The sequence below is a fragment of the Podarcis liolepis genome, assembly GCF_965112155.1.
Source record: "Podarcis liolepis genome assembly, chromosome: 2".
NCBI classification, from domain to species: domain Eukaryota; kingdom Metazoa; phylum Chordata; class Lepidosauria; order Squamata; family Lacertidae; genus Podarcis; species Podarcis liolepis.
Window position 1 is genome coordinate 42110099 of NC_139555.1, and position 15273 is coordinate 42125371.

The 15273-nt window shown below is 42.6% G+C and overlaps 1 protein-coding gene across 1 annotated transcript in view; it reads right to left on the reverse strand.

The window, feature by feature from the left end:
• The window catches only part of DNAH9 (dynein axonemal heavy chain 9), a 183189-nt gene that overhangs the window by 106595 nt on the left and 61321 nt on the right, over positions 1 to 15273 (reverse strand). The window contains exons 37-38 of the mRNA XM_083487398.1: positions 9635 to 9808; positions 7273 to 7480 (exon numbers count right to left, since the gene is read on the reverse strand). Of these exons, the coding sequence (XP_083343524.1) occupies positions 7273 to 7480; positions 9635 to 9808 (382 nt within the window). The remainder of the gene's footprint in view (positions 1 to 7272; positions 7481 to 9634; positions 9809 to 15273) is intronic.

The following is a 15273-nucleotide window of genomic DNA, read 5'->3' on the forward strand; positions in this document are numbered from 1 at the left end:
TGGGGGGGGGGGCAGGCTGTAGCCATGGACATGCTATGTGCTCTGATGGTGAATTTGGGGTGACCCAATGCAAAAATCCTGAGAATCCCTGTGGATCCATGCTTTGTAACCACGTTTTTGCACCATTGCAGCCCCAGGCAACAGTGGGTGCGTGATTTTTTGGGGGGGGGGACAGGCTGTAGCCATGGACATGCTATGTGCTCTGATGGTGAATTTTGGCTGACCCAATGCAAAGATCCTGAGGATCCCTGTGGATCCATGCTTTGTAACCACGTTTTTGCACCATTGCAGCCCCAGGCAACAATGGGTGTGTGATTTTTTGGGGGGGGGACAGGCTGTAGCCATGGACATGCTGTGTGCTCTAATGGTGAATTTGGGGTGACCCAATGCAAAGATCCTGAGGATCCATGTGGATCCATGCTTTGTAACCACATTTTAAGTGGGGAGGGAAGGAAAAACACAGAAAGGCTAAGAATGCAGGAGAGGGCTATAACGTGAGGAAAGGAAGGCAAAAGTTTTCGCCCACCCACCCACACAAGCCAGCCACTGTTTAAGGATTTCATCCTTTTAAATGGAAGAAAGCATATTTGAATGCTGTGTGTCTCCAAAAACAAAAAGCAGGAAGTCAAATCAGAATTTTAAGCCGAACCTGTAATCTCTCTTCCCTTCACAAACATTGTTCCCTCCGGAGCAGGGACAGGATAGAGCGAGGGACGCTCTGCTTTCCCCTCTACTTGCCTGGAGGGGAGGGGCTTTCCCTGCTCTTTGTTCGGACGCTCTGCTCTCCTCTCTACTTGCCTGGAGGGGAGGGGCTTTCCCTGCTCTTTGTTCGGACGCTCTGCTTTCCTCTCTACTTGCCTGGAGGGGAGGGGCTTTCCCTGCTCTTTGTTCCGTTTGAGCAAACACAGCAACGAAACAGAGAGGGTGGGCAGAGAGACCCTGAGGCAGAATGCAGGAAAGCAACAGCTTTCTCACGGAGCTCCCTTCTCCCTGAAGCGCGGTTTGATTTTTGCCTTATTTTTCGGCTACAGGGACCACACATTCGCTGCATAACACGCACAGACATTTCCCCTTCCTTTTTAGGAGAAAAAATCTGCGTGTTATAGAGCAAAAAATACGGTATGTGCAACAGTACAAGTATTTACCCTGAGTGCAAATATCAAGAAGCAGGTGCATGTATCAACATATCTATGCTGAACAAGATATTTGCACTGGCTTATATACATTACAAGGTACAAACTGCTAATTTTCTATTGCCTTATTGAAAAACAACAACTGGCAGTTCTTAGTAGCCTTTCATCATAGTAGCAAAGCCTGCAAGAATGTTTTCAAAGATCAGCATCTTGCAATTGACAATGAACTTCTCAACAATCACCAAGCTATTAAGGACGTGCTATCATTTGCTTTTCACTAAACTGATCACATATTTGCAGGTTATTAAAAACGCTTTTTGTTTTGTATTTAGCATCCACTGCTAAGAATTCATCTCATCTTGACAGTTTGTGGCCCAGAAAGATCCTGAAATGATGGGTGCAAGATAACACCTCTGTCAGTGAGGAATCTTCCTCTTTAAACAACACCCCCCCCCAAAAAAAATATTAAATTTCTGGAAGTGAGAGAATGTCTTTCAAATATGCATTTAATTAGAGCCTAATTAACATAGAAAACATCCCTTTTAGGGATTTAACAAGTATGCAGAAGATATATCAAATTGAAATGCAATTACTGAGAGATCAAATGACATGTTCGTAAAAGCAGCATTTTAATCTGAGAATGTCTCTCACAATAATATCAAAAGCCACATGTCTCTTGCACAGATACTCAAACCCCAATTATACTGGAATAAACAATCACTGTGTTTTAGGGTTATTAAGCATCTGCTGTGCTTTCCCAGAGGCTGATGGGCTGAGAGACATCTATTTCTGTGGAATTCTCTGGGGGCAGGTTTGCCACATGAAGAAACCTTGCGCAAGGCTCCATAGCTTGAAATGGGATTTAGATGGCTCAGTGGCCTTTTTCAGAATCTTTCCAGGATTAAACGCATTATGTTCTACAGTTAATTGCATCTGGAAATCTGCTAAGCACCATGGCCGTGCAGGGGAATGCAAACATTTTGCAGAAACACAAAGCTCTTTGATGCCACATGAAGCATCCCATCATGTTACCTTTCCCAGGGTGGAATTATTTGCACCTAATCACTAAACATTTGTTTGGACATACAAATCTCTTGCATGTGTGGGATGTCCCATTCACTAAATGGAGAGATCCGATCTGCCTGCATTTGCCCTTGCAAGGGTAGATCAGGTACTTTTCACCACAATGCGTGGGAATCTCTTGCCAGCAGGCAATACTCTATATGCATGTTAGAGGTGTTAGGCTCATCAGAGATTTTATGCCCATAAACAATCAATCAATGGTGGGGCCTTCCATCTCCATTTGCAGCATGCATCGGAACATGACAGTGCTTTACCAATGGAGGCAGTCATGTGATACTAAACATATTCTGTAATCATGTAACACAGAATCTAGTGGCATGTGTAAAACCACAAATAATTTCAGTTTTATTTGAAGGTGCTAACTACATGTCACATATATAGACCTACATTAATAGAGGCCCCCAACTCTGTTTTCCTCCGGGGGGGGGGGAATCAGCTTCAGAAAAAAGCCATTTTTAACAAGTGGTAGTAAAGAGGAGAGGGGGGTCAAAGTTCAATGATACAGCACTTGCATTGCATACAAAAGGTTTCTGGTGCAAACCCTGGGATCGTCTGTAAAAATGAAAAAATCAAGTAGCAGGTGATGGAAGACACCTCTGCCAGAAAAGGTGCAGAGTCACTGTGACTCACTGTAGACAATACTAAGCTAAATGGACCAGTAGTCTGAGCTGATATAAAGTAGCTTTCCAGGTTGCTATGTGAGGAAGGCCTTTCTTCACCAGCCATTTCTACACTCCAAACACCATTTCCAGCTGCTGCTCCTTCCAGAAGAAGAATTCCAGATACGTGCTGGTAAGGGCAAATATGCTCCTTAAACCCCACTGAAAATGGAATTTGAGAAGTTACAGGAAGCAAGATTATTAAATATATGCACCCCAAGATGGTTCTCCACTCCAAATCCCAACCTCAAAACTGCTTTTCTATTAATGCAGGCAACATGTAAAGAGTTTTCAGATCCAACGATCAGAGAGACAATCCTGAAAATATGCTAGCAGTATAAAGGGCTGTGAGAAGTCTCAGAGTTGTGGATTATTTTGCACCTTCTCAAAACGCCACAAATTCCCCTATAATGTTTGAAACCAAGAAAGCTAAGTTGGAGCTGCAAGGAAAGAAGGCAGGGCTGCAGGCGGATAGTGCCTGTAAAAACTGTGCCATTTTTCCTCACAGACTTGCTATTTCCTGTGAACTCCTGCAAGGGAGTCTTCCAGTCTTCATTATAGGGACATGGTCCGGCACCCTTTCAGATCCATACTAATACACACATTCTTGGAGCATTTGGTGACTAAATCAGTCACTCTAGTGATGAGGAGGTCAGTTCTCCCTGATAGGACTGTGAACAGATAGATATGATCTGTGGGTCACAGACCCCCTTAGGTCAGTAACGCAGCGCTATAGGAAAGCATTGGGTAGTTTCTTCCTTCTCCTGAAACTGATGTTGGGCAAACAAACAGTGTCTCTGAAGCTCTCTGGAATGTCATTTATTATTCTGGCTGACTGTTAAGTTTTAAAAAGAGTGAAACAAACACCCGTTAGAAATAGCCGGCAAATGATAAACTGCAAAACAGGACCAAGTAAATCTAAACACTGAGCAGTATAAACCAAGGTGCAAGGGGTATAAATCATGTTCAGCACACACCAGCAACCATGTCTGAGGCACATTCTTACACTAACCCACCCTGTGGATAACTTATTCGGATTCTGTGCCCCAGCCTCTGGCCATAACTCTCAGTCCAAGTAAATATGGGGGGAAATGTTGCTGCCATTTATCTGTTTACATCTCAACAGCAAGAAAAAGCTTTTCCCTCTGGCACTAAAATGTGTGTGTTGGGGCTCACTTGTGCTCTAAGGTTTTATAATCTTGTGATGTTTTTATTATTTTATTGTACACCCTGCTGACAGTCTTATCTTAAGTGGCAGTTTATAAATTTTCCTACAAATAAAGATATACAGAAACACCAATGGGTTTGGCTCATTATGAACTCTCACAAACTCCAACCTCTTTCAAGCAGAATTTTGAAAATGAAATGACGCATGTGTTTGTACTTTAATGACAATTAACACCTTTCCTCTGTTTGAAATGTGGATCAATTTTTTTCTCAAAAGAAGTGTTTGCTGCTGAAACTATCAGAGATGCATGACATTTGTTCCCCGGGCCACATTCATTTAGGTAACAGCAAATCACCACCATAGGGATACTCAAATGTTAACAGTGGGCAGGGGCAGACTTTGGTCTTTCAAAGGCTAACCCAGGGGTCAGCAACCTAAGGCCCATGAGCCACAAGCAGCCCATGGGGGTCGTTTAAACAGCCCATGAGACACCCCTGAACCGAGCCACCCACTCGGTGAGTCCCCGCGTGCTGCGCTAAACCAGCGCAGTGTGGAAACTCGCTTCTATGGCACTGGAAATCACATTTGCGCAGATGCAGACATCGGAAATCACGGGCGCGCGTGTGTGATCCGGCCCATGGAGGGATCTCTGCTGGAGTGAACCAGCCCAGACGAGGTAAACCTTGCCGACCCCTGGGCTAATCTCTCGCCTTCCATTCTGCTCAATTCACTATGTGATACTTGCAACACCCTGCGGTGCTCACTAGGCTCAGCAGCCAGTAGGGCGGAAGCAGTTGCGCTGCCCCAAATCCACCTTTGCAGTGAACCTGTTCAGATTATACATACTCAGACTCTAGAGTTATGCTGAAATCAGGAGCAGCTCTCAGGCATATGCATATTTTCTCCAACTCCTCCATACACCTTAACTGAGGGACACCAAGTTTATTTAATTCAAGATCTCCCTGATCTGGATCCCATCGAGATCACAATATATCTATAGTTTTCAAAAGGTGAGCATAGTCTGGACATCACCTGTCATCATCATCCCCCCCCGACTTTAATGTATATTTATCCCAAACAGGTGCATTGGTGCCCCTAAAGGCAGGTAGATCCCTATAAATGATTCAATATACACAACAGACCACTGTAATACAGACACTGGAAGAAAGATACCATGAATAGGCCCCCTCAGGGCATTTTCCATATGCATGCGCTACCTGAAGCTGCATTGTTTACACAGCATTTATTAAACTATGACCAGGTTTCCAGCTGGGATTATTAAAAGACAGAGGAAGCTGTGAGCAGTGACAAATCACCTGCAGCATTCTCCATGCCTAAATATTTCTAGCTAGAACTACTTATTCTGTTGCTGCAAAATGTATGAATTAGTGGCATTCCTGTTTTCACATATGGTGCCTTTTATACTAAAATATTTAACTTGCATATTCAATTAGAGCCAAACAAATGTGCTGTAAAAAAACCCCAATCCTCACTATCTGACTCCCCAATTTGAAACAATGCACTAACACTGGGTTCCCGCCAATGAAAAAGCCATTTGAGTGAAGTGGCATATGAACACTTCCTTCAGGCCCATTTTAATCTCAACAGCACTGAAGTGAAGAACAAACAAAACAAAAGCAAAAAGGAAATTGTCTCTTATTTAGGGCACTGTTGCAGGGATATGGATCAAGCTCACACCATTTATCACAGAGTGGTTCCACAACATAAAAATACAAAATGAGAATACAAAATACATAATAAAACAAAAAACCCCACAAATGCATTTAAAAGAGAATGTTAATCAGCCAAAGGGCTGGTTATAGAGAAATGTTTTTGCTTGGTGCCTAAAGATACATAATGAAGGTGTCAGGCAAGCCTCCCTGAGGAGAGCCTTCCACAAACAAGGAGCCACCACAGAAAAGGCCTGCTCTTGTGTTGCCACCCTGTGGACCTCTCATAGAGGAGGCACATGAAGAAGAGCCTCAGATGATGGTTTATATGGGGAGAGGCAGTCCTTGAGGTATTGTGGTCTTGAGCCATGTAAGGCTTTATAGGTCAAAACCAGCACATTGAATTGGGCCGGGGAACTCATTGGCAGCCAGTGCAGTCAGATCAAGATTGCTGCAATCTGCTCAAACAGTCTTGCCCCAGTGAGCAGACTGGCTGATCAATTCTGCACCAGCTGAAGTTTCCAAACCATCTTCAGAGGCAGCCCTATGTATAACACATTGCAGTAATCTAACCTAGAGGCTACCAGAGCATAGACAAGAGAAATTAGGTTATCCCTGTCCACATAGGGGTGCAGCTGGGCCATCAGCTAAAACTGATGGAAGGCACCTGACACTACTGAGGCAACCTGAGCCTCAAAAGTGATAGCAAAGGATCCAGAAGTACCCCTAAGCTACATACTTGCCCTTTCAGAAGGAGTGTGACCCCATTAAGAGCAGGCAACCTCCTATCCATCTGGTCTAGAGAACCACCCACTAAAGCCTCCTCCTTTAAGACTCACCACTTTAAATTTAGTCTGACTTATAAATTGACAAATATGATGGAATTTACCCTCTCCTTTTAGGGACGTGGGTGGTGCTGTGGTCTAAACCACTGAGCCTCTTGGGCTTGCCGGTCGGAAGGTTGGCGGTTCGAATCCCCGCGGTTGCTCGGTCCCAGCTCCTGCCAACCTAGCAGTTCGAAAGCACACCAGAAGTGCAAGTAGATAAATAGGTACTGCTTCGGCAGAAAGGTAAATGGCGTTTCTGTGCGCTGCTCTGGTTTTGGTGTTCCGTTGCACCAGAAGCCGCTTAGTCATGCTGGCCACGTGACCTGGGAAAACTGTCTGCAAACAAACGCCGGCTCCCTTGGCCTGTAAAGTGAGATGAGTGCCGCAACCCTTGAGTCGTCTGCAACTGGACTTAACTGTCAGGGGTCCTTTACCTTTTTTTCTCTCCTCTCCTTTTATGTATAGATTACTCTTCAACATTACAAAGGATTCTGTTTACTCTCTGAGTTGCGATTGTTATACTTCCAGTTATTCGTTTATGTGAAACTATTTTAAAATGCAAAAGCAACTCAGAACAACAGCTTCAACACTTCAGTTCAGCCACGCAACAATTTCTTCTTAACCCCCTTTGATTTGGAGTATGCATTTATTCTGAGTGTCTCATAGCACAATTTATTCTACCTTAGTAGCTTCCCTTTTAATTTACCCTTTTCATTTCACCTACTTATTTACCTTGCAGCATGGCAGACGTGGTGTAGTAATTAAAAGGAACGTTCTTCACCAGGTACTCCTCGGAATCCAGCAGAGACAGTTTATCTCCTACAATCACAGACTTCCCTGTGCCTGCATTTCCCACCAGCATGACTGGTCTGCGCTTCTCCAAGAGCTGATCCATGAAGTAACGCACCCGGATGGTCTCAGTGGTGTGTACTAGGCAGGCCTGATGGGAGAATGAGAGGTATCTGTAATGAGCCCCACAGCACCCTACATATCTAAGCAGGGCAAGTCAGAAACATGGAACTGGTAGTTGGCACTGTGTGGCATCAGCTGAAGTGTGGCCCCTTCCCCCAGCCCTCCACTGATAACGATACCACTGATAATGATAACGATAAGTGCTGTTGCGCTTAGGGCTGTTTCCAGTGTAGCATATGCTTCAAAACACAAGGAAGCAAACAGAAAATATTTGCAGACACACAGAGAAACGTGTGTCTTTTAAATGTGGAAAGACACAGACCCAACCACTCAATACAATCAGCTTGTTAAGAAGGTGTATATTTGGAAACACAAACAGCAACTCATAGATTGGACTGGTTCATTAATGCCTTCCAGGTTAATTTCCAAGTAGGCCTGGTTGGCTCAAAAATCCTCTCCCAGGTGTTCAGTGTCAGGAAAGGCCAACTTGCAGAACTCACACAACTACTTCCACCCGTTACGCTTCTTCCTAGCCTCACTGACTCACACCAGCAACATTTGCTTCCTTTCATTGCGGACAACACTGACTTGAATCAACTGTAGGGGCTTAGGCAAAAGCACAACAGCGCATTAGCCACAGCCCACCTTCCAAAGAAAAGTAACTTGCTATGTGGAGTGCAGGTCATCTGGACACACTCTTTACCTAGCATTTGGGGGAGCCTGGGGAATAAGAATATCAGAAAGGCAAGTGGTGACCCCATTTTGAGACTTTAATAATCCCACAGCCCTAGACAGCAATATAGCCATGTGATGTGCACCAGATAATATCAAACCAAATGAATGCTTATATTGCCAGTATCCCTTGTGAACATCCTGACACACAAAAATAAGAACTGTATTTTCTAAGTGTGTTGCAGAATGCCAAAATGTGGATGGAAAAAAGGGAAATGAGCAGAGGAGACAAACAGCAAGGACATATACTTCATCAGTGTCCCGTACTGAGCTCTCTTTTGAGTAACACTGCTTGCCACAGTCAGATGCCTGCTCTCTGCAAACAAAATATTGTGTGTGTGCATGTGTGTGTATGTGTATGTGTATTTCCTTAAAGAGCGATGAATAAGCCAAATGCTGTTTTCTTATTAAACTCAGTTATAATTTCATTTGGCTATTTCCAACTAGATGGAATCAGAACCTGTCATTGCAAGCATCTTTGCACAACATTAGTCAGAGGCCAATACATTGAAACAATAATCCCACTGAAACCAGAACAGAGAGACTCAGTTAAGAGCCTGGGATCACAAGCTGTTCTCTATGTAGAGACCTTTTTTCAGGCAAACTCTGCCCCCCTACGGCCTGCAGGCCATGGTACAGATATCCAACTTTCTATCAAAATGACAACTTCAATACCAGCCTATAATAAATATACGCGAAAGAGGATAAATCAGACCTGCCTCTCATAAGTGCTCAAAAACTAGGAACTATGCATCACAAAATGCAAAGATTGGCTTTGAAACAGAACCAGTAAATAAAATGAATTCATCAGGGGGCTTCTTGCCTATCTGAATCCTTGATTATCTGTGAATGCCCTCCAACAAACACACAGTTCCATTCAGTGCAGTGTATCTGATGCTCTGATCAGAAAGCTGCTAAAGGTGCTCCACAGCCTCAGTATATCAGCTGTTTCTCTGGGAATAAAGGCTGTTCAAGGTAACATACTTCGTGTGAAATGGTTATCCACAAATATCTGCAATTTCAATATTTGGTCAGAGACAACCATTCATCCTCCGTGCAAGAAGGGATACACCAGCAGACTCCTTTACATGAACTTCTTTTCAATGTACACTGCCCAATTCATTGAAAAGGCACTGTCCAATCGTTATAACCACCTAAAAACAAGGAAAAGCACAGCCAGGAGCAGCAGCAGCAGCATGGAAGTGGCAGCAGAGAAGGGGATCAGAACTGAACAGCAACACCATGAATGACTGGAGCACAGGTAAGGCTACCACTCCTGCAATAGGTGATTGTATGGCCATTCTAGTAGGCATAGCATCAATTCTCTATTATAAAGCAGCATTCAGTACTAATGTGCAAAAAGTAAAGGAGGCAATATGCTTTCACATTCTTAACCAACCTCTTTGTTTAACATTGTCTCACAAACACACACATAAGCATAATTACCTACCTGTAGTGGCATTTCTGGATCAAAGTCAAATTTGGGGATGAGCTTGGACCAGTGCTCAAATTTCTTTGTTTCTGGGTCAATGTAAAAGTCAAAGACTGTTCCATGGGAAGGAAACTTGATGGTCTTGAACTCCGTCACCCACCATTTACTAAATTCGACCCTGTAGTCTACAAGCTGCCAAGAAAAATGTGGAAGAGGATTTAATGCACAGATAAATCACTTTTTTATTAGCATCATCACCATTATTATATTATCAACATTATTACAGTTTGTTTATCACCTTTTGGCCCAAGGGCACCCAAAGTGGAGAACAGCATATTAAAAACAAAATATACAGTAAAGTAAGAAAAAAATGCCATAAAATCAATGAAAACAATACAACACATAAAAACCACAACACAGGAGGATCAGAAGAAAGCCTTTCCAAGTTAGAGGATTAAAGAATGCTGTCACCAACCTTGCATTATATATACCGAAGGGCTAAAAATCTGAACAATGAGAAATACTTCTTGCAGGAGGAAAGCTAGCCCCAAGTTGAATAACTAAGAGTGGTCTCACCAGCACCCTAACTATTCAAGGGTTCAGGGTGAATGAATAATTGGTGCCAACGGATGCCATTTTAAAAATAAAATAAGATTAAGAACCCTTGCAATATTAATGGTTGTCACAAAGAGAAAGTGTTCAAAACTTTACCTCGTGCTTTCTCGGCAGGTGCAATCCTCCACAAAGGTTAGGATAAAAAGTATGTGGCCCTCACCCCTAACCCAAGTCAACAGAATGTCCCTAAGGACCTTGCATTAGCAAACCACCCTGACAGGGGCGAATCTACTATGAAAGTAATGAAGCTCAAGTTTCAAGGGCCCTAATCCCAGAGGGGCCCCAGAAGGGACTTTATTCATGCATACATTCCCCTAATATGCATCCTCCCCACATAACCTGAAAACTATAAGGCATAGGGAAACTCTATTCACACCAGTGACTTTGACATGTGAGATAAGCCAGTACAGAAGTTTTAAACAAAGTCTGGGATGTAGCAGTTCATTAAAAAAATTAATAAATCTGGTGATCCGTCATGGAACAACCCCACTGAAGAAGATAGGAGTAGCTACCCAGACCTCATTGCTGGTTGCGAAGGGGCACTCATAACAGTTCAAGCTTCAGGGCCCCCAAAATGTAGGTCTGCCACTGCATCCTGATGCCTGCTGGTGTCTTCACACAGCAACCTCACATGCTGCTTGGTCTTCACGTGTGGTAGAAATGGAAACCTGCAAGCTACACCTTGGCAGCTTGGCAAGTTTTTAAGGTTCATACTTTTCCAACTTTCTTCTCTTCTGGGGAAAAAATCCTTCCAGAACACTGCTTTCCTGTCATTGGAGGTTTTTTCCCCATTTTTAAGAGAAAAAATATCCGTACTCTTATGTCACTAAACAAATAATTATCTATGATGGGGCCTGATGCAAGATCTATCAGAGTTAATTAAGCTTGTGTAAACAACTAGGCAATCAAATTGATCAGCCAAAGAAAGCAGAAGGCTCACATCAAGCTGTTCATAGCAAAATCTTTGTCCATCAATCACCACTAGCTTGCAATTTACTTTGTCAAAGTCCTTGCCCCAGAACAGAAAACAGATGCCAGAACACAACCGGTGCGCATTTCTTTCATGACACAGTGACAGTGTACGCCTACCTTAATTATAAATCTTACAGCTGCAAGATTTGTAAATATCATGATTCGTTGAAAAAGCCAATTGCCCAGGGCAAAGTACAGTTCAACAATAATCAGCCTGCCTTCCAGAGAAGGGCATCACTTTTATGTGTGTCCTTCACAGCAAAGCATCTGAGATGTATTCACAAGGGCACCAGATGACTGTCGTGTGGAGCTAAAAGTGTTAATTATCTGCTACTCAGTATCATGTGAAAGCGTTATTGGCTGCCCTATTACTATTCAAGTAATGGCAGAAATGCCATGACCTGTTCAGTTGCAAGTTTGCTAGTGCCATACGCCCCCCCCCCAACACATGTACACAAACAAACACACACAGAGAGAGGGGGGGAGGGAGCTTTGCTGCCTAGTCCTAGATCCTTTTCGTTCACCAAGTGCAATTTCAATACTAAATGCAACCAAACAAAACATTAAGACTGAAGTTTCAGTCTTCAAGGGCTGGATCACACATGCATGTTACGTCACTTGTTTCTGTGCTCAACATTTGATAACTCACAACCTACATAATCCAATGCAACTGAAAAACTTTGTGATTTTGAAGTGATATGTGTCAGTATGAAATTAATGATCTACAATGGTTCGTTCACATATGCTCACTGATGCTGAAGTCATAAAATTTGTTTAGAAAATGTTACAGGTAGGTAGCCGTGTTGGTCTGCCGTAGTCGAAACAAAATAAAAAAATTCCTTCCAGTAGCACCTTAGAAACCAACTAAGTTTGTCATTGGTATGAGCTTTCGTGTGCATGCACACTTCTTCAGATACACTGAAACAGAAGTCATCAGACCCTTATATATAGTGAGAGGGTGGGGGTGGTATTACTCAGAAGGGTGGTGGGAATGGGTGATTGGCTGATAGGTGTGGTAAACCATTAAAACCATGGAGAGACCTGGTCTGAATAGAGATATTGGATTCTTATCTCATTATACATGATAAAGCTATTTTTAGCCATTCAAATGCCAACAGTGCCCTTCAGCTCTTTATATTGGACAAACAGGCGAAACCCTACGCCAAAGGATAAATGGACATAAATCTGACATCAGGAATCACAAGACAGAGAAACCAGTAGGAGAACACTTCAGTCTCCCAGGACATTCTATACAAGATCTCAAAGTAGCTGTCTTATTACAAAAGAATTTCAGAAATAGACTGGAAAGAGAAGTTGCTGAATTGCAACTTATTACCAAACTTAAAACCATGGAGAGACCTGGTCTGAATAGAGACATTGGATTCTTATCTCATAATACATGATAAAGCTATTTTTAGCCATCTCACCCATTGCTTTTTTCTGTAAGACAAATTGCAGTTGTTAACAGTCGTCAACAGGTTTACCACACCTATCAGCCAATCACCCATTCCCACCACCCTTCTGAGTAATACCCCTCACTACCCTCTCACCTTATATGAAGGTCTGGTGATTTCTGTTTCAGTGTATCTGAAGAAGTGTGCATGCACACGAAAGTTCATACCAATAACAAACTTAGTTGGTCTCTAAGGTGCTACAGAAATGATTTTTTTTAATTTTGTTTAGAAAATGTGTATGAGTGTGGGTCCTTAAAATTTATTTCTATTGTATGCTGTAACTTTTTGTATGCTTTAACTTATTGTTGTACATTTTTTAAGTGACAATTTTATTGCTTTATCTTTTTTGTAAACTGCTTTGAGGTTTTCTCTACAGTCAAGCAGTATGTAAATTTTAATAAATAAGTAATAAAACGATCAACATTCAGGTCTTTTAGTTACTCAGTGCAGGCAACAGCTTTGCTTCCACTTGTCCACACCAAACTTCCCATAAGTGCTTCAAAGAGAAATCCACCTACCCTGAAGGCAGCACACAAAGGATGGTGAATGAAACATACTGAACCAGACATTGCTGCCTACCCAACCTCCAACTCTCAATGAATTCTTTATGGATTATATTCCCCAGGTTTATCAGCTTCAAATGCTTTTCCAATACAGCAAATCAGCTGAGGCCATGAGTCAATTTCACTGAGGTTAACCAACTTTCACTAAGGAGCAATATACACTCCCCCCACACACACACAAACATGAGCTATCAAAGCTTCAGTCTTCCTCACAGATAATCCAGAGGGGCTGTGTTCTCACCTCACATATTATTCAAAGCCTCCACAGATTTGTTCTTCCTTAAAATAATGCTCATTCCGTGTAAAGGGGCCAGTACTTTTTTCTTATTAGTTGCAAAGGGAGCGTTTGCTGCATAAATAAGGCCTCTCCTTTAAAATAAAATAAAAAATGCCACCATACAACTTCTGGTGCTCCTCAGCCCACCTCACCAACTGCCTCCTCCTCTCTCTTTTTACCATTACAGTGGTACCTCGGGTTAAGTACTTAATTCATTCTGGAGGTCCATTCTTAACCTGAAACTGTTCTTAACCTGAAGCACCACTTTAGCTAATGGGGGGCCTCCTGCTGCTGCCATGCCGCCGGAGCACAATTTCTGTTCTCATCTTGAAGCAAAATTCTTAACCCGAGGTACTATTTCTGGGTTAGCGGAGTCTGTAACCTGAAGCGTATGTAACCTGAGGTACCACTGTACTATTAAGATTTTTATTGATTTTAATTTTTAAGAGGCAACCAACATATGTTACCCAGATGATCTACCAACTGTCCTTCCTCTCTTTAGACCATATAAAAGAGGGCAAGGAAAAAGCAAATAAGAAAGAAGGGAAGGCTGAGAGAAACTGGCTCTCTTTTTACACTAAAATAACATTAAACTGAAGGAACTCAAGTAACCCTCACTGCCAGAGGAGTGATAAATTTCAGCTGCTCACGTAATGGAAGCTTGCTGATCTTAATGCTTTTACCTCCATCCCTGCTTTTTAGAGAGGGACCTTCCTGTCCACCTCCCAAGCCTGCAATAGTGGGAAGGCATTCATATTGTTTATTCTGACATTTCAGCAGCAAAAGGTCAGAACTAAGGGCAATTTCTATGGCGAGCAATAAACAGATTTTATATTGGATCATTTTTCACCGGATCTTTGCTTGTTCTTATTCAGACTACAGCACTCCGGATCCTTAGCTCTGACATTTACAGAGAAGCAGAGAAAGAAACATGGAGTTCACCATTAAGAGCAACGTTGGGGGTGGGGGGAGTTTGTCTGATCAGAACTCCAAATGCACATTGCAGAATAGTCCTGCAGCAAGCATAGATGCTTTCAGAGGATTTGGCACACTCTGCTAGGGCAGAGAGAGCAGAAACCCACATGGCGACTTGGAAAATTTCAGAAAAAATCATGAATTCAACCCAAGTCCTGAATGAAAATGGCTCTCATTCAAGTAATAAGAATTCATTATGTTTATGGGCGAAGGAGACTTTGATGCAGCAGAAAAAGCTCAAGGATATCAGGCTCATAGGTATCAACGAGGCCAACTAAACTAACTGCAATGGCTGTGATCCTGGTTATGGCAGAGGTGTATCTTTGTAATTGGTACAAGCTCTTGCAGCAGCCTATTCCTTCATTCTGGGGCACCCAATTCCTTCCCCCTTAGTGGAGAATCAGCCTCTGTTAATGCGTTTAGAGGAAAAGATTGGCTGTTTGAAGGCCAAGAAGAATGGGGTGATAGATTCAGAAAAGTTATTTCTTACAGAGTTATTTTAAAAAGCAAAAACAAGCACATGCCAAATAAAATATGTATGATCTGCATGTGCAAGTAACCAGAAAAAACACAAACAAACAAACAAACAAACAATAGGCCTGTATACTACAGACCACACACACATGAAACAAGACAATAGACAAGGGAACTCCTATACAGTGGTACCTCGGGTTAAGTAATTAATTTGTTCCGGAGGTCCTTTCTTAACCTGAAACTGTTCTTAACCTGAAGCACCACTTTAGCTAATGGAGCCTCCCGCTGCCACTGCGCCGCCGCTGCACTATTTCTGTTGTCATCCTG